At 47.8% G+C, this 20,128-nt stretch overlaps 3 protein-coding genes across 4 annotated transcripts in view; 2 read left to right on the top strand and 1 right to left on the bottom strand.

The window, feature by feature from the left end:
- Positions 1–1,670: 1,670 nt before the first annotated feature.
- SERPINF1 (serpin family F member 1) lies at positions 1,671–9,714 on the top strand. The gene is made up of 8 exons (XM_044993579.1): positions 1,671–1,795; positions 4,603–4,688; positions 5,081–5,282; positions 5,365–5,520; positions 6,469–6,672; positions 7,631–7,773; positions 8,656–8,866; positions 9,312–9,714. The coding sequence occupies exons 2-8, from the start codon at positions 4,611–4,613 to the stop codon at positions 9,569–9,571; spliced, it is 1,254 nt and encodes a 417-aa protein (XP_044849514.1). The 5' UTR covers positions 1,671–1,795; positions 4,603–4,610; the 3' UTR covers positions 9,572–9,714.
- On the bottom strand, positions 9,536–20,102 carry SMYD4 (SET and MYND domain containing 4). Of its 2 annotated transcripts, none has more exons than XM_044993574.1 (10): positions 19,996–20,102; positions 19,428–19,572; positions 17,869–17,949; positions 15,640–16,810; positions 14,386–14,568; positions 13,752–13,912; positions 12,671–12,803; positions 12,051–12,167; positions 11,566–11,689; positions 9,536–10,448 (listed from the first exon to the last, which is right to left on the bottom strand). In XM_044993574.1, exons 3-10 carry the CDS (start codon positions 17,923–17,925, stop codon positions 10,295–10,297), a joined length of 2,100 nt encoding a protein of 699 aa, XP_044849509.1. In that variant the 5' UTR covers positions 17,926–17,949; positions 19,428–19,572; positions 19,996–20,102; the 3' UTR covers positions 9,536–10,294. The 2 variants fall into 2 exon arrangements, with proteins under 2 accessions (XP_044849509.1, XP_044849508.1); XM_044993573.1 differs by lacking the exon at positions 19,996–20,102 and adding an exon at positions 19,659–19,978.
- Positions 20,100–20,128, top strand: part of RPA1 (replication protein A1) — a 44,098-nt gene continuing 44,069 nt past the window's right edge. Inside the window, exon 1 of the mRNA XM_044993576.1 lies at positions 20,100–20,123. Within this exon, the coding sequence (XP_044849511.1) occupies positions 20,121–20,123 (3 nt within the window). The 5' untranslated portion in view covers positions 20,100–20,120. The remainder of the gene's footprint in view (positions 20,124–20,128) is intronic.

Here is a 20,128-nt window from a genome sequence, read left to right as displayed (position 1 = left end):
CCCTTAGTAAGCTGTTTCAATGGTCAATTACCCTCAGTGTTAAATTTATACCTTATTTCCAGTCTGAATTTTTTGAACTTCCAGCCATTGGATCTTGCTATAACTTTTTCTGCTAGTTTGAAAAGCCCTTTACTATCAAATTTCTGTTCCCCCATGTAGGTACAGGACCTCTGCCCTGAAAACAATTGCCCATAGGGTGAAGCCATCACTAAACTAATATTTCTGGATAACTTTCATATCTAAAATGTTATTGAATTTCTTCACTATAGCAAATCCATATGAATATTAAACATACAAAACGTCCATAACATAAAGCCTAATGCTGTTCAGAAAGAATATGCCCTATTTGAAATAAAATAAGCCACTCAAATCAAAATAAAATGTCCACATGGGTTTGCACTGGTTTAACTAAGTTTGTTTAAACTCACAACTTTAGTTAAACTCTCCACATAGAAAAGGACTAATTGACTTAGCTAAAGCAAAATAGGTGTGTTCACACAGCCTTTGCATGGGTTAAAAATCACACCTATAGTTAAACTGGTGCAACTTTCTTGTGTAGACAAGGCCTTAGTAAGAATCAGCCCAAAGCCTTTCACGAGGGGCATTTTAGTACTAAACACATACATTAAGAAGAGGAAGTGGAGAAAAACATGGGAAATGACAACTGCTAATCTCCAACAACCAGCGTCACTCAGCCTCGGGTGAATGCAGAAGGGGTCACAGGGACAAGCTTATTTCCACAGATTTCTGCTTACAAGTCCAGAAGCAGTTTCCACATAAGGCTGTAACTGTCCATCTTATTACTGCTCAGGAAGACTGCTTTTTCTCGCTTGGTCATGGTCAATGAAGCAGCACTGACCCACAAGAAACCAAATGGGATGATTTGCTTTTCCAGCTCACAAAGATGCTGGTTTGCGGTTCATGTGGGTCTTCAGTCATCCCTTCTTCCCATCAGCTGAGGGCCTGTAGGCGATGAGTGCATGTATGAATAAGTCAGTTTTATGCTTCTCATTGCCTAGAGGGTAAGGCCTGCAGCACAGCAGGGATAGATTCCAGGACAATCCCAAATGTGGGGTTTGGTACAGCTGCCTTCACTACACTTTCAGCATTTCCCTCTAGACAAGCTGCTTGCAGCCACAGTCCCATCCCATTTCTCCTTCACTGAGCATATTAGGTCATTCTTGTTAATACTGACCCTGCATCTTGGCTAGAGCCACTCCTGGGTCCTTTCTCCTTAGTTGCTTTAAATCAATATTTGGATCCTGCTGCTGGGTCGAGGTTCTTACTATGTTAAATGTTAAAGTTGCTGCTATATTAATGATGCTCCCACAGCTCCCACACAGCCATCACCAAGTATTTTATAACTCCCTGAGATAGGGAAGGAATAGTCCCATTTTACAGATAGGGAAGCCGGGGCACTGAGACGGGAGCTGACTTGCCCAAAGTCACACAAGGAGCTTGTGGCAGAGCACAGAATAGAAGCCAGAGAACTTGGTTCTCAGTCTTGTGCTTTAACCACTGGCTGTTTCTCAAATAATGGGCATTTGCTTTGGGAGCTGGATCAAGTGCAGGGTTAAAGCCAGCACAATGCAGTGACAATCACAGGATCAAAAAATGAGAGCAGACCACTTTAAGAGAGCCCTGGGAAGTGTAACCTGAAGCCTGCTGAAGGCTGGGCTTGGGGGCAGTCTGCTGGCAGGCAGCAAAGAAAGCAGATGTGGCTGTTATAAAATCCATGCTGTCCAGACTCTCAAGGGTGGTAACACAGGACAGCACTGGCTGAGAGGAGTCCGAGGTAAGGAGCAATTCACCCTGCTTCCAGACATGTTGGCCCACAGCTAGTAGCAATGGGAGTACCCAGAATGATGGAAGGGCACAGGAATGAGCCTGGGGGAGGGGGCCCTCTTGCAGGGCCTGGGAGACAGGAGTGATGGTCCTTGCTATGGTATGGCCTGGGGAGTGAAGAATTCCTCCCGGGGAAACAGGAGTAGGCTGGAAATGGGGGACTCTCCCAGAGGGCCTGGGCGCCAGATGGGGTCATGGGGCTTCTCCTGGAAGGATCGAGGGCCAGAAGTGTGCTTGGGAACAAGGGTCCCTCCTGCAGGCTCTGAGGATCAAGCATGGATGGGCAGGGGGTTACAATTCTGCATCAATTAGCACTTGTGTTGCAGTTAGATAGTTTTCTTTGCAATAGAACCTGAGTCTAGCAGAAAACTGAGTCAGACCCTCTTGGTGAGGTGCTCTGAGACACCCCCCAATAGAGAGAAACAGACCTCATAGGTGGGGTGGCTGTGAGATATCCCACACTCAAATGTGCTTAAGAATAGTTAGAGACCTTCAGAACTCTCTAGCCTGGGAGAATGCTGTTTTATTTCAGAGCTGCAGAGATCCAGGGATGGGACAATTCACGCTTTGAAAGTATCTTCTCAGCTTGTTTCCCAACCTGCTCTTTCTGAGTCTAACATCATAGACTGCATGCTCTAGATCTTTTCCTTTCTTTTTAAACACAGCTATAGATTTTTAAAGTTATGCTAGAAATCACCCCATCTCTGCTCCAGCAATGACTTTTTCTATCTGCAGTTTTGGCTGTGTGCTTCATAACTGCACAAATAGAATCCAGATGTTCAGGCCCATTCAAGCTCAGCAGGGCTTTGTCATTCTAAAATGGAAATCACTTCTTGGCAAAGCCTGAGAAATATGAGGGTGGTGACAATCTTGGCAAAGATGATAAAATCTGGGAATGCATCCTCCATTCTCATGCTCCCAGGAGCACAGAGCAGTTGGGAGCAGAGAGTATTGTAGAGCCTTTTTTCAGAGAAAAGACCACACTTCATGGAAAACCCACATCTCATGCCTAGCCCAGAGCAAACCTCTCACACTAAGCATAATGGGAAAGCCAGGTGAAGAATCTACTTGCAGCAGACATCCTCAGACAGCATCCAGCCAGAATCTCTCTGCTCACGTGTTCCACAGGAGGCAGGCCTACTCAGAAATCCTCACCATGAGGCTCACTCTCCCAGGAACGAAAAGTCCCTGAATCACATCCACCCTCACACCACCTAACATTGCTTTGGTGCAGTACAGCAGCTCCACTCAGAGCATATTTTCTGCACTTGAAAGAAATCCAGAATACTGCTCTCCTGGCTGAGGGGTGGTGTCTGAGCATAGATGCAGGGAGAGAATCCATGAGTCTTGCGAAATTGGACTGCATAGCCAGTTTCATGTCTGCTCTAAACGGAAACAATGCTACAGAGGAATCTCTTTTGGCAGGTTTCAGAGCAGCAGCCGTGTTAGTCTGTATCTGCAAAAAGAACAGGAGTACTTGTGGCACCTTAGAGACTAACAAAGTATGGCTGTAGAGGCACAGTGTTTCCTAAAGCAAAACTGCTACCATGGAGAGAGGGTCTGGGGGAGCTTTTTCTTGTAGGGGAATCCTCTGCCTGAACAGGTTGGTCCCTGAATTGTAGTTATTGTGGACACGTGGCTTTCAGAGTCTGCAATTCTACCAACAGCCATGTTTGCTTTAGAGCTGCATTTAATCTGAAACACATGTGCAGGCTCCTACTCCTCTGGCTGCACGGGATCACAGGGGTTAGTTAAATACAAGCGCCCTTCCTTTAATTTCTTTGGAATTTATATAAACACTGCTTTCACCCAGCCCCTGTGGCATCTGACCTCAGGGACATGGCATCCCTGCAATAGCTCTAATTTACTGAGGAGGAAAGTTTGGGTAACATACCCTTTGGACCAGACACTTCATTGTACAGAATCCTCCTATGCAGACACTGGAGAGGTTAACATTGGATTTCTGAAAAAGAACAGGATTAGTGGCCCTAGGGAGCTTGGTGGTTTTTTTCTATCAGGAATCCTGAGTAAGCCCAGTCCTGTCCTTTACCTCCTCTCTGCTTTAGCCTCTACCCCATGGTATGCATTTAGGGTAGGAAGAGTTTGTGGGACTCCCTTTGGAGCCCATCAATGATGCTATTTAATCAGCAACGGAGCCAGAGTGGTAGTAAGGTGCTCATGCAGCCAGTAATCCTCCAAGGATAGGGCTACTCAGTGAGCAAGTCTGAGACTAGGAAGTGAATTGGAGGGCTGGGCAGGGGGTATGTGCGTGTTCAGGACAACAGCAGTAGCCCATTGACTATCTTTTATTTCATCCAGTGTTAGTTGTTGCACTTGCTGCTTTTGTATGACTACTGACTTTTTGAATGCACGGGCTGTAAAGCAGCAAGAAGAGTCTCTTGTGCACTGATCTGATCTAGTACCTTTCAGGGCCTTGGAGTCTGGTGTCTTGTCTGAGAGCCAGTGTGATTTGCATCACGTCTCTACCTCTGCTTTTGGGCACAGGCACGCCTGCCCACATGTCCACAAATGTGTATGCCACACTCTCAAGAAGCTCAAAGCAGCTGGAGCTGAACCAGCTGAAGAAGCCACAGGCTGAGGATTTGCAACTGATCAGCTGTGCGCAGCAGGTCCTGCTGCAGATACATACTAGATGCCCATGCAGGTCCGGCTGGGTGTAGCAGGCGGAGCTAGCTGGAACAAATGAGTAGGCAGATTGACTAGGGCAAACAGCTCTATTGTGTTTTGCCCTTCTAGGTTCCATCATGCAGACTCTGGTTGTTCTTCTGTGGCTAGGGCTCCTAGCCTCCCCCAGCAGATCTCAGGACTCGGCTGCAGAGCAGGTGAGTGTGATAAAAAACATGACAAGGAGAGTGAGAAACTTGGTGCATAAAACTTCCAAAATTAAAATTCTAAATGGGAATATTAAGCACCATCCTCCAGAGCTGCCAAGGACAACCTAGGACCATCACGGGCAATGACATGGGAAAGGTAAGTCCTGCTCTGCCCAGATAAAAGCATGGTGGAATCTCCAGTAGGTACAGCAGGAGGGTCTGGGTTCTATTCCCAGCTCTGCCTATGACATACTGTGTGCGGTAAGACAAGCCCAGTACTTCCCCAGCTTGAAGAGGAATGTCTGTAAAGCAATTTGCAGGTGAACAGTTCTCTGGCTATCATACTGCTCCTGCCTTCTGATGCCTAGCAATTCTAAAGAAGTGTTTCTTGTGCCTGCAAGGACTCCGGTACCCCTGAAAGAGGCAACACAGAGGCAGCTGAGGAGGAAGATCCCTTCTACAAAAGCCCTGTAAACAAATTGGCAGCTGCAGTCTCCAACTTTGGCTATGACCTGTATCGCCAGCAGTCGAGCAAGACTCCCACCTCCAATGTGTTACTGTCTCCCTTCAGTGTAGCTACCGCACTTTCTGGCCTTTTACTAGGTGAGTCCCTCCTCCTCCTCCTCATGCATTCTTGTGCATGGCTGGAGGGGGGACCTCATGCTCCTTTATTTATGGTTGGCAGGTGCTGGAGAGCGAACAGAAGACCTGATTTCTCGTACTCTCTTCTACGACCTGCTTAACAAGGCTGAGGTCCACAACACCTACAAGGAGCTGCTGGCTAGCATCACTGCACCTGTAAAGGGCCTAAGAAGTGCCACCCGCATTGTTGTGGAGAGAAGTAAAAACCTTTCTTCACCTGCCTACGTAAATCTTGTCTTTGTCCCTGAGCAGCAGTCAGTAGAGCAGAATGGATGGGTAACAGTCACAGGCACCAATGGCTTCAGTTACAGAACACAGCTGTGTCTGGAGCCTAAGCACCTGCTTCCGCCCTGTGCTGATTGCACCATGCAGTAACAATCTTGGGGGTCCCTATATAGAGCGGAAAATGTTTATTAAAATCAAAGACGTGCCAACAGGGCACTTGGCAACAGAGCTGCTGGCACAGAAGGGACCCATGAAGAACTTGCTTTGATAATTTAATCTCCTCCCTAAGCCTCACTCCGGCTGTGCCTACCTCCCAGGAGCCATCTGATGTATTTTCAGTTCCAGATACAGTTTGATTATATCTTTCGCTTTGCAATAATGATCAGCCCCTGCCTGGAAGACAGATCATATAGGACTGTTTGACCCCTCCGAGTCAGTTAAAATGCCATGTTTCACTCTGCTCTAGACCATCTTGATAAGAATGCTAAAATCTCCCACTTCCCCCTGTCAACCTGATGGCTTGAGGAAGATCTAAGCTCCTCAATACGCTGTAATCATGTAAGGAGTGTAGGGGCAGGGCTAGAGTCAGACACCAAAGTGTGGCAGCTACAGGCGGCCGTTTGATTCCCATCACCCATCTTTACCCATTAGTTGAAGGTTTTGGCAGACTACAGCATAGGATGCGGCTGCGAGACTAAATACATCAGTTCCCCACACAGCTTTAGTCAGACTCTCTAGGGGTTTGCACATGCCTGTGTATCACAACAATGGGTATTTAGAAGACTAGGGCTTAGATATCTGTAAGTATGGCAGGAAAGGGCATGGGTTGCTCACTGCCAGGCCTTCAGCTGTACCTCATTGCCTTGGGATTTCGTCTCTGATAGAGGGAGTAGGCTGCAGTAATGGTCTTTCTGCCCCTCAGAACTGAGAATGAAAATGGGGTTTGTGAGCCAGCTGGAGAAGTCCTATGGGGCACGGCCCAAGTTGCTGACTGGCAATGCCCATTCAGACCTTCAAGACATCAACAACTGGGTGCAACAACAGACCAAGGGAAAGATTGTCAAATTCCTGAAGGAGATACCTACAGGCATCAGCATCTTCCTCATCGGGGCAGCTTATTTCAAAGGTAAGAGCTTACCGTTGTTCATTGGGGGTGGGGGGGTGTCTCCTAATTGCATGCCAGAAAATACAGGAGGGAAGGTCACATTCTGGCCAGGGCACATTGAAGAGGTAGGCAGAAAGACAGAGTGACAGGGAGAAACTTCTTTGAACACATGGATATAGAGTCTCTACTGTGAGTTTAGTAAAGGAGGTGGGACAGATGCCTGATGAACGTGGAAAGAACTTCCCCATGGGAGGAGTCACTACTCACAGGAAGCTGAGTCTTGACCTGCTTGCAAAAAGGGGTCCGGGAAGGAGGAAAGTGAAAGCCTGTAAGGATGAAAGACAGAATGTCCTGCCCAATGGAAGGAGATTCATCAAGCGTGCAGATGGGACTGTGCCTGCCACACCACCTCTCTCCATGGACAGGAGATACTGGGGAGCTGTTCTAGGGAATCCAGACATCAAGTATTTATATTACAAGAGCAGCTATTGGCCTAGTCAGGCTCAGGGCCACGTTGTGCTGAGTGCTCCCCAAACGGGTACAGACGGTCCCTGGCCAGGAGAGTTAACAATGAGCAAATACACGAAGGGTAGGTGGAGATTAGCAGTACCACTTATATTTATGCATATAAAGTATAAAATAGTTATGTATTTATAATTACATAAATAAAATATCAGCTCTCTCCAGCTGCTCCTCCACCCAACCGGCATATGTCAGCTGACTTCATGTCCAATCTGGCCAAACCTCAGATGGGATGGAAGGGACTAGAGAGCCAACAGTAACAATAAGACAAAGTTGCAAGTATAGCTGATCCCTGTAACTGGCTTTCTGACCTCTATCATCCTCCACTTACCAAGACCAATCCCCTAAAGCAGGGCTCTTTCATGTATGAAACCACAATACCATTCCACTGGCTACACACCCAGGTCTTAGGTTTTCCCATTATTCCTGAACGTTCCTGTTTTATTTTTAAAAATAGGACAGTGGGGGACCAAGTTTGACCCCACAAAGACTATGCCGCAGGACTTCCACCTGGATGAAGACAGATCTGTGAAGGTGCCCATGATGTCGGACCCCAAAGCCATACTGCGATATGGCTTCGACTCAGAACTCAACTGCAAGGTCAGGTGAAGGACTGAGCAAGAAAGAGAATGTAGCCCCTGTGCAAAATCACCTCGCCCTAGACTAGAGAAAGATCCATCTTCACTCACTAGCTCCCCCCTGACTAGAGGGCGAGTTCTGCCCCTTCCACCAAACTCCTGTAACTCTTATTCTTTACACCAGGGCAGAAAGCTTTGGGTTTGCTCAGAGAACTACACATCCCCATGATCATATGGCAAGCAACTACAGCTTTAAGTAGCACAAAGGTCTCTCTAGTCTGTACAGCCGCCCCAGCTGGGCAGGGAGGCAAGGGGTAGGTTGCAGGGAAGGACAGGCTCTGGTAGAAGTTCCTCTCTGACTCACTGCCTTTCAAAAAGTGGCAAGTTATTCGCTCTCCCACGTGGTTCCAGCCTGTTCCTAATGGAGCTCCACCCTCTGGTAAGCATCCTCCCTCTGACAGGGGAGGGAAAGTGCTGCTTCTGGGAATTCATCAAGGCTGTTCCTGAAATAGCTGGAAAAGTTGCTAGTGAGCTAGGCAGAGCTGGCCCTGGGTCAGACTCCCAGAACTGGGGACTGTGCATAGCACAGCATCAGTATAGGGGTCAAAGTTCCAGCTGAATATTCCGCTCCCCCCCATACTGCAATTCAGTACAGATTCTCACAGGAAAGATGTTGCATTTTGCATTTCCTTTCACAGCAGGAGGAACAGGGTTTAGGGCAGAAGTCTGTACCGTGGAGGGGCAAGGGGAACCTGTGGTATAGCAGATAAGCAGGGTGGGAAGGAAGAACCTGGTAGGTGGAGTGCTGGCTGGCCAACCAAGGTTCAGAGACCACAGCTGGCACTGGGAGATTCTGCTGGTGCGTTTAGAGATAACTCCTTGTCTTTTTTTACTTCACTTCCAGATTGCCCAGCTACCACTGACAGGCGGCGTCAGTGCTATGTTCTTCCTGCCACAAAAGGTGACCCAGAACATGACCCTGATTGAGGAGAGTCTCACCTCGGAGTTTGTCCGTGACATAGACAGGGAGCTGAAGACAATTCACGCTGTGCTGAGCATACCCAGGCTGAAGCTGAGCTCTGAGGAGGCACTTAGCAGCACACTGCAGGAGATGAGTATGTACACAGAATGGCCCTCTGCGGGCTGCTGGGGCTCAGAGCAGTGAGCAGAGCTGCTCCTTCAGCTTCCTGAGAACAAGCAGCCAATGGTCACAGGCTAGGTCCTGCTGTCATATGTATGGACTTCATTGACAACTGCAGCTCATGCTTCCATCTCTCACATAGGCTCTGCCTGGGGCCCACTCCCACCATCCCCCAATGAGCTCAATGGGCCCTATGATTAGGGCTGCCAATTTTGGCTGGATTTATTCCTGGAGATTTCATCACATGACAATCTTTAATTCCTGGAAACTCCAGGCCAATCCGGGAGGATTGGCAACCCTACCTATGACTCCTCCCCTCTGCAGCACTAGTAGTACGGCCCCAATCTGCAGCACTGTCTACTTCCCCTCCCAGAAGGCCCCTTCTTCCCAGCTAATGGAATCTTCCTCCTTTCCCACAGGGCTCCAGTCACTCTTCACATCACCTGACTTCAGCAAGATTTCTCCCAAATCCACCAAACTCTCTCATGTGCAACACAAGGCAGTCCTGGAACTAAATGAAGATGGGGCAAGATCCACACCAAACCCTGTAGAGAATGCTGCTCGCCTGACCTTCCCCCTCGACTACCATCTAGACAGACCGTTCCTATTTGTGCTGCGGGATGACACCACAGGAACCCTCCTCTTTATTGGCAAAATCCTGGACCCCAGGAGCACTTAGCTCCCTTGACAGCAGCCTGCAATGTTAGAGTCCTCCAGAAAGGCCGGGGTAACTGGGAAGAATGCTGGGTCCCTGCTCTGCTGCACAGTCAAACTTGCAAATCTTATGCCTACATGCTGCAATAAAAGAGCTTTTGCCACGAACTCAAAGCGCCGGAGTGTTCTCCCTTGTAACACAGGCCCTGGTTTGGTTTGCATTCGGTCCCCATACCAGGTTCCCAGAGTTCCTCCAACGTCACCATGTGTCCCCTGTGGTGAGCCCCACTGCTCTGGCCCAACTTCTATTGCATCTTGTGGCTCTACATTTCCCGGCCTGCTGCCTGCCTCAGTCCAGCCCCGTGTCTCATGTTTGCAGGAATAGGTGTGCTGAATGACAGGCAAGCACTTCACAGTTTTCAAAAGCAAACAATAGTGGTGGGCGTCGGGGGGGCCGTGTGCATAGGGCCAACATTTAACCCTCCAGGGAAGAACCACAACTTCAGAAAAATGCATAATAGGCTCTCAAAAGCATGTTAAGAAATTCTATAGCAACATTCATTTCTATGAGACAGCCCTTCTGTCAGTACCCCAGTGGTGTCCTCTCCCATTTCAGCAGTGATCAGCTTCATTCCCTGGCCCTCCCCAGGGACATTTCAGAGCTCACCCAGCTTGTAGCCAGGCCCTGCCCTGCCACATGGAGCTTAACTTCCTGAGGAGAGTGCAGCACTCCAGCTCCCTTTGTTAGTCACTCAACCCTGTGAAGGAGGCTTCTGGGCAGCTCCAGCAGACAGGCTCTCATCTCCTGCAGCTCCTGGACCTGGGCATTCAGAGGGCCACAGTGCACAGACAAAACTGTCTCTGCTCTTTGAATTGTGCACAGAGCTTCAGACACTGCAAACCTGAAGTACAGAGGGAAGAAATGTGAGAAAGATTTAGGGGACAAACTTCCCTCAGCACATTTGATGAAGCCATTCATTCAGCACTCTTCATCCTGTCCTCCATTTCCCCTTAAGCCAGGACAACTCAGGCCCCTCTTCCTTCTTTCACTGAGACAGAAATTCCCTGATCACAATTCCCCTCTGGGGCTGGAGCACCCACGAGGAAAAATTGGTGGGTGCTCTGCATCCACCGGCAGCTCCCCACCCCACCCCAGTTCACCTCCACCTCCGCTCCGCCTCCTCTCCTGAGCGCGCCGCTGGGTCCTGCTTCTCCCCACTCCCTCCCAGCACTTGTGCTGCGAAACAGCTGATTCACGCGGCAAGCCTGGGAGGGAGGGGGAGTGTGCGGCTTGGGGGAGGAGGTGGGGCCAGGGCGGGGATTTGGGGAGGGATCCAATAGGGGCAGGGAGGGGCAGAGTTGGAGTCGGGGTGGGGCCGGGAGCACCCACCGGTGCTGACAAAAGTTGGCACCTGTGCTATCAGGTAAATGCCCACTGTTTTAGCCAGGGAACTCAAAGTGCTTCACCCTTGGAAAAACGGCGATATTCTCTTATTGCCACTCTTGCCAAGGTGGGAGACAGTTAAACCAGAAATACTGATAAAAAAGGGGTCTACAAAAAAAGTAATGGGATCTGCTGGCCAATGACAAGAAGAGAAAGCATCTGAGGCACTGTCACTTTAAAAGGAAGTGCCAGCAGCACTGTAGTACTGGGGTCTACACACTCTATGGTACCTGGGATGCCAGAGAAGAGGTAACAGGAAAGCGGACGATAGGACAGGAGTGGGACAGAGGAATGGGTGGGAAGGATGCCAAAAGGAACACGAGATGGCTCCCTAGCCAACTGAAGGAAACTTTCATTTGATCCAAATACTTCACAGCCTCCACCTCATTCTGGATAAAGGGCAGATGTTTCCCCTTTGCCAGAACATCCAGCAGTCCTGGAAGACATCTTGCAAAGGGACTAATGATGCCAAGGACTTCCTGCCATACCCCCATCTCAGAGACACAAGGCACATGGACTAAAGCAGGGAAGAGCTGTAGAATGAAGGGTGAGATTGTTGGAATGGGGCTCTTTACCCATTAAAGAGGATCTGTGCCAGTTTGAAGAGTTCATGACCCGTTTCCACACTGGACGGTCCATGGCGAGCTTCCACAATTTGAATGCTGCGCCGCAGGTGCCTCGCTGCTTCCTGCCACTTTCCTGGCCAAAAAGAGAATGGATTATTATAGCTCCCTTTCTATAGCCACTGCCAGGGAAGGAACTCGAAGGACTTTGCAACCTTAGTGAACTAAGAGTCACAGTCCTTCTAGGAAGTAACAGAGGGGTGTTATCCTCATTGTACAGAGTGGGAAACTGATGCACCCAAGGTCACACAGCCAGTGCCTGATGGCTGCGAATAGAGCTTATGGCTAAAACTAGATTCCTAAGAAGATTCTGCTATGTCAGTTTAGTGGGCTGCAATAAGAGAAGGGAGGTGAGAAAGGAAACAGACCATCAGACATTAGATTTAATAAGCCATCCATAGGAAAATGACCCCAGAGGGGACAGGAAGACATCTTACCAAGTGTGGCATAACCCTGTGCCAGGTGATCCTCAATCTCGCCCACCAGCATGTGCTCTGCAGACAGGAAGTTCTCAGCATACACCCGGCACCTCATCAGCAGCTCAACAGCCTGATCTGCAAATCCAGGGAACAAAAGCACTTTACCACGAGACATAAACCCATTCCAGGTGCCAGTTAACCATGATCTGTGAAGTGAGATCGGGTCCACTCTATTCCCGCCCCTCCAGCCTTGAGCAGTTAGCCCTGGACTTTATATGCTGTTCTTGCAGAATTAGCTGGGTCACCATTTCTATTTCAGTCTGAAGTCTGTCTAACCTAAGGGTCACCGGGGGCAGGGGGGCCTTCTGAAACATTGGGTTTGGGCCCGAACCTTTAACATTTCCCTGAATTCCCTCATATTCCAGTGGAGCAAACGTGAGAGTTAGCCTCCCAGTCTGATCAGCAGTATAAGCAGCCTACCACTTGTGCTGCCAGGGATTCCAGCTTCATATCAGCAGTACCTAAATGCTTGGGCAAAACTGCCATCTGGTGGCTGGGACCAGGATCTTGCTATAAAGATTACTTGTACTTGTGTAATGAACTGAACAAGGTCCAAGACAGATGGCTGGTTCTCTTACTTGGCTGGTTGTCTTTGAGAAGTCCCAGTGCTGTTCGAACTTGCAACTGAAGGTCCCATAACTGGCGTAGGAGGTGATCCCTGCCAACCAATAGTGTACAAGCACCACTGGAACAACGAAGCACATCTTCCCCCTGTGGAAGTCATAGAATCATAGGGACCTCAAGAGGTCTTCTAGTCTAGTCACCTGCACTCAAGGCAGGACTAAATTATCTAGACCAAGCAACCTTTACGATCATTTCTGCACATAGAAAGCATAGAGTTGTGTATCTCTACTCCTCTGTAGTGTATTACAGGGCTATTACACTGTTTCCAAGCCACACTTTAAACAAAGGGGCCTGTCCGTGTGCTGGTGTTATATCTTCAGAGCTCTGGAAGAAAGCTGAAGGAGTAGTCCTGGCAATAGTGCCAGCCTGAGTCCACTTAGATAAGGCCAAAATAGGGCATGAACCACCCCATTAATCTTCACAGAAAATACACACTTTTTCTTCCCTCTTTCTTGAAGACTCATGGCTCAACAGCTGTTTTAGAAGTAAAAATAACATGGCTGTGCAGGGTACTTTACAAAAAACAGATGAAACAGAGTCTCTACCCTAAGAGCTTACAATCTAAAGACAAGACCAGAACAACAGGAAAAGAGACCACCACAAGGTTGGTAGAGGATTAGGGCAAAGATCATATGATCTCGTGGTTGCTCGAGAGAGTAATGCACACATCCTGTTAGGGCCCTAGTAGGACTGTTTTTAGTTTATAAACCTTCCTTGAGAAATGGGTTTTGTGAAGGGCTTACTGAGAGCAAGGGCGCAGACACTTTAAGGGGTTTCCAAACATTTAGAAGATTGTGGGGGTGGGGGGAGAAAACAGTATTGAGTGGGACCTCTAGACAGGCTGGAGAAGTACAAGTCTTCCAAGGGGGTTGCTAGAGAATAACGAGACCATCCCTCACTTCTGCCTAGTCCCAAGAGCAGGGGCCCTGGACTCAGATCCCCCCCTTGCCCTCACAGTACAATGCCAGAGTGCAGAGAATATTTAGTTTTACTAACACTTCAAAAGTTACACAGTTGTGATTATGAAACGGTTACCTGCATTGACGCATGGCAGCTGGAACAGCAGAATATATCCCCTGTGGCTGTGACATCAGACCCCGACTCATCCAGGCAGGCCTGGCATCGACACTCAAAGAAATACTGACAAAGGAGCCGTTGCCGCCTCTCAGCAGCCCCCATTCTGCATCGGTGAGGCCCTACAAAGGGATGATAATGAGTCAAAGAGATAATACATTAAGAAAGCAGGGAAGTTGGGTACCCAACTACAGACTAAAACCCACCCTGCCATGGACTGAGAGGAAATATATAATCCATGGCTTATTACATTTTGGGTTTCCCACCCACATCTGAGGCCTTGCAATGAAATCAAAGGGAGTGAAGAAGGGGTTGGTGTGGCCCAGTGCCTCTATGTCAGGGCTATAAGCTGTGGGTCCCACATCTTGAGATGCACTAGAGAGTGACTGTACGAGACAAACAGCAGGAGTAGGAGGTCTCATGCTGATGTCATTGACGCAGGGTTGTGCACACCCACATGCATGTGTGGATAGAACAGAGATAAACTCCAAACACGTTTAGAAATGTGACCCTTGTGGCCATGATACTGCAGGGATTGCAGAGGTGAAAGATCACCTGTGTAACCTATGTATTCCTGAAAGGGACTGCAACTTACCATAGCAATGGACAATCTCTTGCCCTCTTGGGATTGGCTGCGATGCCCTGACTGTGACAGCAGTCCCACTGAAAGTCACACTAGTATTAGGGTCGCAGGAATGGTTCAGGAGGCTGGTGACAGGGAAGAGGGCTGTGGCCAGGCGCACCTGCTCACTATCTGCAACAACGCTGGCTCCAGACTCTAAAGACCACATAACATAAAAGGGGACAAATACATCATGAAATCAGACTTAGTGACCTACTTTGCTCATATTCCAGGCACTGAATCTAATCACAGCAAAACATCTGGTCTGAATTCAACAAGATGAAATTCAATAAAGATAAGTGCAAAATACTCCACTTAGGAAAGAAAAATCAAATGCACAACTACTAACTGGCTAGTTGGTAGTACTGCTGAACAGGATCTGGGGGTTATAACGGATCACAAATTGAATGAATCTACAATGTGATGCAGCTGTGAAAAAGGCTAATATCTTTCTAGGGTGTATATACAGGAGCGTTATGTATAAGACACAGGAGGTAACTGTCCCACTTTATTGGCACTGGTTAGGCCTCAGCTGGAATCTGTGTCCATTTCTGGGTGCCACAGTTTAGGAAAGATGTGGATAAATTGGAGACAGTCCAGAGGAGAGCAATAAAAATGACAAGTCAGATTTTCTAAACCTTTTAGAAGGAAAGGTTAAAAAATGGTCATTTAGTCTTGAGAAAAAAAGACTGGCTGTGGGGAGGGGGGTGTTTGGAAAACAGTCTTCTCATATGTTAAGGGCTCTTATAAAGAGGATGGTGATCAATTGTTCTCCATGTCCACTGAAGGTAGGACAAGGAATAATGGCCTTAATCTGCAGTCCTGGAGATTTAGGTTAGATATTAGAAAAAACTTTTTACCTATAATGATAGTTAAACTCTGGTATGGACTTCCAAGGGAGGTGGTGGTATCTCCATCATTGCAAGTTTTTAAAAACAGGTTGGACAAATATCTGGCAGGGATGATCTAGGTTTACTTGGTCCTGTTGCAGCACAGGGGGCTGGACATGATGATTTGTATGATTCTGTGCTGGGCACACCACTGGGAAAGAATAAGGAAGTTTCCATTGTAAAGGAGATTATGAGGTTTTAGTGAGATAAGATTCTTACACAAAGTTTACCTGAGTGCAGTGGGATCTCTTTAAGAGTGCTCATTCATTCGCTATATCCCTCCCAAAGGACAATCCAATGAGGACAAGAGAGAAGAAGAGTACAGTTTCTCACTCACCTGACTCCCGGATTGAGGTCACTGCTTGCGCATTACAGTGCAGCTGCAACATATGTCTCAGCATTGCTTCTCCCAGAATCTTCAGCTCCGGAGACAATTCAGCAGACATCGTCATATGTGCTTTCAGTTTGGACTGGCTCTCACATGACCCCTGACTCAAAATGGTCGGATCTGCTTCTTGCAGTTTCTTGCATATGGCTACTATGCTCAGGCTGCAAAGGAACTTATGTTCAGGACTGTGCTTTTCAGCATGGGTCAAAAGGTTGAAGACAGCTTGGTAAGAACCTCGGTACTGTCCATCATCCTCACAATCAGGAATCAAAGGCGCTGCTTTCTCAGAGAGACCCTCCATGCCAGCTGTGGAATCTCGTGTCTCATCCCGACTCTTACCTCTGGCTTCAGCCTTGTGAAGTTCCTTGTCATCTCCATGAAACTGCTTCACTAAGCTGCTAACCTCTGCAAATCCAGCCACTAGAACAGTCCTTAAGGCCACATGGGAGAAGACCCCTAGTGTGAGCAGCAGTGCCCCTAATGGGCACTCTGTACTGTGATAGTGCTCCCACGCCAGCTGTGCACACTTCTTGCTGCAGTACTTGGCATAGCTACACCCCCCGCAGGGCACTGAAGCCAAGAGCCGCTTCAAGCAGTGATGACAGTGGAGGTCCCCATTAGTGACCCTAGTATCCCATGTTGTTTCAGCACTGTCCTGGAGCAACAGGCTCTTCCCAGGGCTGAGCACACTTACAAAGGCCTCCTCTTTCACCAAGCTCTCCCCTGGCAGAATATCTCTGGTGGCAACCAGATGACGTCCTCTGCAGGAGTTAAAGTTCAAGCTCACAGATGAAAATGCACTTGAAATTTTACCATTTTCTTCCCAGAATTCCAAGTCCTTTTGAGTTTTGCTGAGTGCTTCCGGTACCGATACTGGGCTATTCTCCTTCTCATGTGCTTTTACTTTAAGTTGACTGATTTTTCTTAGCAGAATCTGGCGTGTGGTACTAGTCAGACTCTGATCCATAGCTATTTTACTCTCCACCTTGCTGATGACCCCTGCTGCCTCCTGTAATCTCCCCAGAAGAAGCAGACACTCAGTTTTCCGCAGCAAGATCTTAGGCTGCAATCTGTTTGGATAGCCCTGGGCTTGAGCCCTGTCAATGTCTTCTAGACAATCCTGGAAGTTAATATAAGAGGCCTTTTAAATGACTTTGAAAAATGCCAGAAAGAGATTTTTACTCTTCTGCCCCACCTGAGGTTGGGCACATTTCATTTATTTAGAACTGCATTAACTAAGTTTCTGGTCCATGACTGACCAGGGGTCAGAGTAAAGGCTTATACAGTGCTGCCACTTTAAAAGTGAGACCATTCCACAGAGAGAAAGAGTGCAGACACTCCCAAGGAATTCTGAAAGGCACCTGCAGCTTGAAACACTTTTAAAACCATATTGGACCACAGCCTCTTGTTCTGGTATTTAAACTTTGTACCTTATTAATCTTAATTTGGATTTAAATAAACACAGGAACACCTATCCCAGGTATAATGTACAGGGTTTGGATAATATAGCTTTAATTAGTTAGTAAGCCCTCTACTGGCTTTCTTCTCGGTTTCAAAAGCCACCGGAACGCAGAGCAGCAGTGTATAAATGTAGCTAGGCACCGCACATTGTATATGGTTAGTAAATACAGTGATTTGGACTTCACTATGCCAGTGTGGTTTCTTCATATTATGTTTCCTGTATAAAGAGCAAAGGACACAACACCAAGCCCTAGGCACCTTTATCATCCACTAAAACTATACCATAAAAACCATTACAAAAAGAGCAGCAACAAGACATTACAAACCAGATTAAAATCATCCACCACTCAGATTCCCAAAAGAGAAACCCTACTCTAGCCCTCCCCAAATGCCATCTTAGGCTAATTTGGACCAAGAGCACACAATGTTGAACAGTGGTCTCCCACTGAGGCATGGCCTTTTCCAATTTAGTGGCACTTCATTTTAACACCTTCAACTAGCCTGATTGCTGCCGTATTTTGGGAAACATATAGTGGGATTATGCAGTGCTGGCACCTTCAGAAACACACAGCATGCCACTTTTTTGAAGTTGTGGCACAGCATATAAAACAGTTGAATAGCTGCAAATCTTCACTGTCATTATTGGATTCGCTATACCCAGTTTTCAAAATGAATAGCTGATGGTTTGTCCTTGATTGTGTCAAATCTAGTACTTACCTCAAAGTGACCCAAGTGAAAGAGGGCTGCAGAGCGATTGGCATAACACAATGACATTTCTGGGCTGTTGTGGGACACTGCCTGCAAAGACCAAAAAGAGTAGTAGCCACATTGAGAAAGAGGAATTGGTATATGTTCTATGGGTAGTTTGGTTTCTGGGACATGAAATATGTGTGGTCACGGCTGGGAAAGGGAGAGGAGTGGGGTGAAGAGAGTCAATTCAACCTGTTATGTGCCAACCACTGGACTATTGTACTGGAGATTTTCATGCCCAATCTGTCATCATCCTATCTTGCTTATCTTGACCTCTTCCATCTTTATTCCACACCATAACAGTTAGGAGGGCTCGAGAGATTCTTGGATGTATAAACAGGGGAATACAGAGGACCAGGGAGGTATTATCATCTCTGTAGATTACATTAGTGAAACCATTACTGGAATCAAGTCTGTTAGTCTGTAAGGTGCCACAGGACTCTTTGTCGCTCATTACTGGAATATTATTCCTAATTTTGATGCCTACTCTTCAATGAGAGATGTTGATAAACTGGAGAGGGTTCAGAGCAAAAATATTACTCAAGCTCTGAAAATCCTGCCTTACAGCAAAAGACTTAAGACGCTCAATCTATTTAGTTATTATCTGGTTAAAAGATTATTCAATCACAGTCTATAAGTACTTGCACGAGAACATTTCATTATGCCTTTTTCTGTTAGACTAGATTCAGACTTGAAATACATTGCAAAATTTTAACGGAGAGATTAATCAACCACTGGAACAATTTGCCTAAGGACATGGTGGATTCTCCATCACTTGAAATCTTTAAACCAAGATTGGATGTCTTTTTAAAGACACACTATAGCTCAATCACAAAGAATGTATTTGATGTAGGAATTACTGGATGCAGTTCTATGGCCTGTGTTCTGTAGGAGGTCAGATAGATGATTAGACAGGCCTTTTCTGGCTTTAAAAATCTATTAATCATAATAATTTGCCCTTCTCTAAAGTCTTCCATCCAAGGATCACAATGCATTTTACAAAAGCCTATAAATTAAGCCTCAACACCCTTGTGAGGAAGATGTTTTTATTTTACATATATAGAAACTAGAGAACACAGAGATCATAGATGCAATCCTGAATATTTAAGTGCATTCTCAGCTCCCGTGAAAATCACCTGGAGTTGAGACAGTTCAGCACCTTTCCAGACTGAGCAAAGAGCAGTAAGTGACTTGCCCAAGCCCATAGCAGAGATGGGAATAGCATGTGGTCAGGCTATAGCAGAAAAACAGTTACTAAAGAAGATCGATTGGCTACATGCAGGGTCCATGCAGAATAAAACTTCTCATGACTGTGGTACCCAAGGACACCCCAGAATGCTATTTCCTTGCTAATCTTACACGACTGCATTAGACAGCTGTTACAATAGTCACAAACACCTCCGCATTCCCGTGGAGTTCCAGTAAAGTTATCCCCACATCAAACCCTCCTACCGGGAGATGAACCTGAGGCTGAAGTACCCTCAAAGCAACCATTTTTCCATCGGTGTGAACAACTCTGACTCTACCTTGGAATAGAGTATGAGTGCGGCTGTGTAGCCCTTTTCTTGAAATCTCCTGTTCCCCTCCTCCTTGTAGAAAAGTGCAGCTCTCGGATCCTTTCCCACCCAGTTACGGGCAGCCAGGCTGTGCAAAAATTCTTCATCCGCGGGCCTGTGAGGAGTTAGAAAGCGCAGGGTCACGGCCTGGCTACCCCAGGCAATGCAGCGGGAGGGGCAGTCGGCCGGCCGGCTACTCACTGGAAGAGAGGCCAGCAGAGGAGGAAGGTGTCCCTCAGTGGCGCTGCCAGAGAGAGCTTCTGCTGCAGACGGGGCTCCAGCGAGGCCCACCTCCGACGCGCATACGCCGCCCACTTCTCCACAGGCAGATCCATGGCCCGCGGGCGGGAAGAGGCGGCGGGACTGAGCCACTCTGCGAACCGGAGGGGGTCCCCGCCGCTTGGGGGTGTCTCGGCCCCACCGGGGGCAACCGGGACACGGCGCCTGACGCTCACAGCAGCCCAGGAGAGGCAGGCCGCTGAGCCCCGACCCACCCGTACCCAGCCCCGCCACTAGCGCCCTGGGCGGCCTTACACACCCCTGAGCAGGCTACACGACCCGGCCTCCTCAGCCGCGGGACTCAGAAGAGCCAATGGCGGCGCCCACAGCCACACAAACAACGGGCCAAAGGGGTCACTTCCGCCGTACACAGCACGCCGGCCAATGGTGGG

This window comes from Mauremys mutica, chromosome 19, assembly GCF_020497125.1.
Source record: "Mauremys mutica isolate MM-2020 ecotype Southern chromosome 19, ASM2049712v1, whole genome shotgun sequence".
NCBI classification, from domain to species: Eukaryota; Metazoa; Chordata; order Testudines; family Geoemydidae; genus Mauremys; species Mauremys mutica.
The sequence above is the reverse complement of the archived record's forward strand: the minus strand, read 5'-3'. Positions and strand labels throughout refer to the sequence as shown.

Bases quoted from the DNA above. Each gene is read 5' to 3' on its own strand.
- SERPINF1 (XM_044993579.1), top strand. From the start codon at position 4,611: ATGCAGACTCTGGTTGTTCTTCTGTGGCTAGGGCTCCTAGCCTCCCCC. The intron at 5,283-5,364 runs GTGAGTCCCTCC...TATGGTTGGCAG, and splicing joins ACTTTCTGGCCTTTTACTAG to GTGCTGGAGAGCGAACAGAA. The intron at 5,521-6,468 runs GTAAAAACCTTT...TCTGCCCCTCAG, and splicing joins CCGCATTGTTGTGGAGAGAA to AACTGAGAATGAAAATGGGG.
- SMYD4 (XM_044993573.1), bottom strand. From the start codon at position 19,792: ATGGATCTGCCTGTGGAGAAGTGGGCGGCGTATGCGCGTCGGAGGTGG. The intron at 16,811-17,868 runs GTAAGTACTAGA...ATTAACTTCCAG, and splicing joins TTCACTTGGGTCACTTTGAG to GATTGTCTAGAAGACATTGA. The intron at 14,569-15,639 runs GTGAGTGAGAAA...TGTGGTCTTTAG, and splicing joins GACCTCAATCCGGGAGTCAG to AGTCTGGAGCCAGCGTTGTT.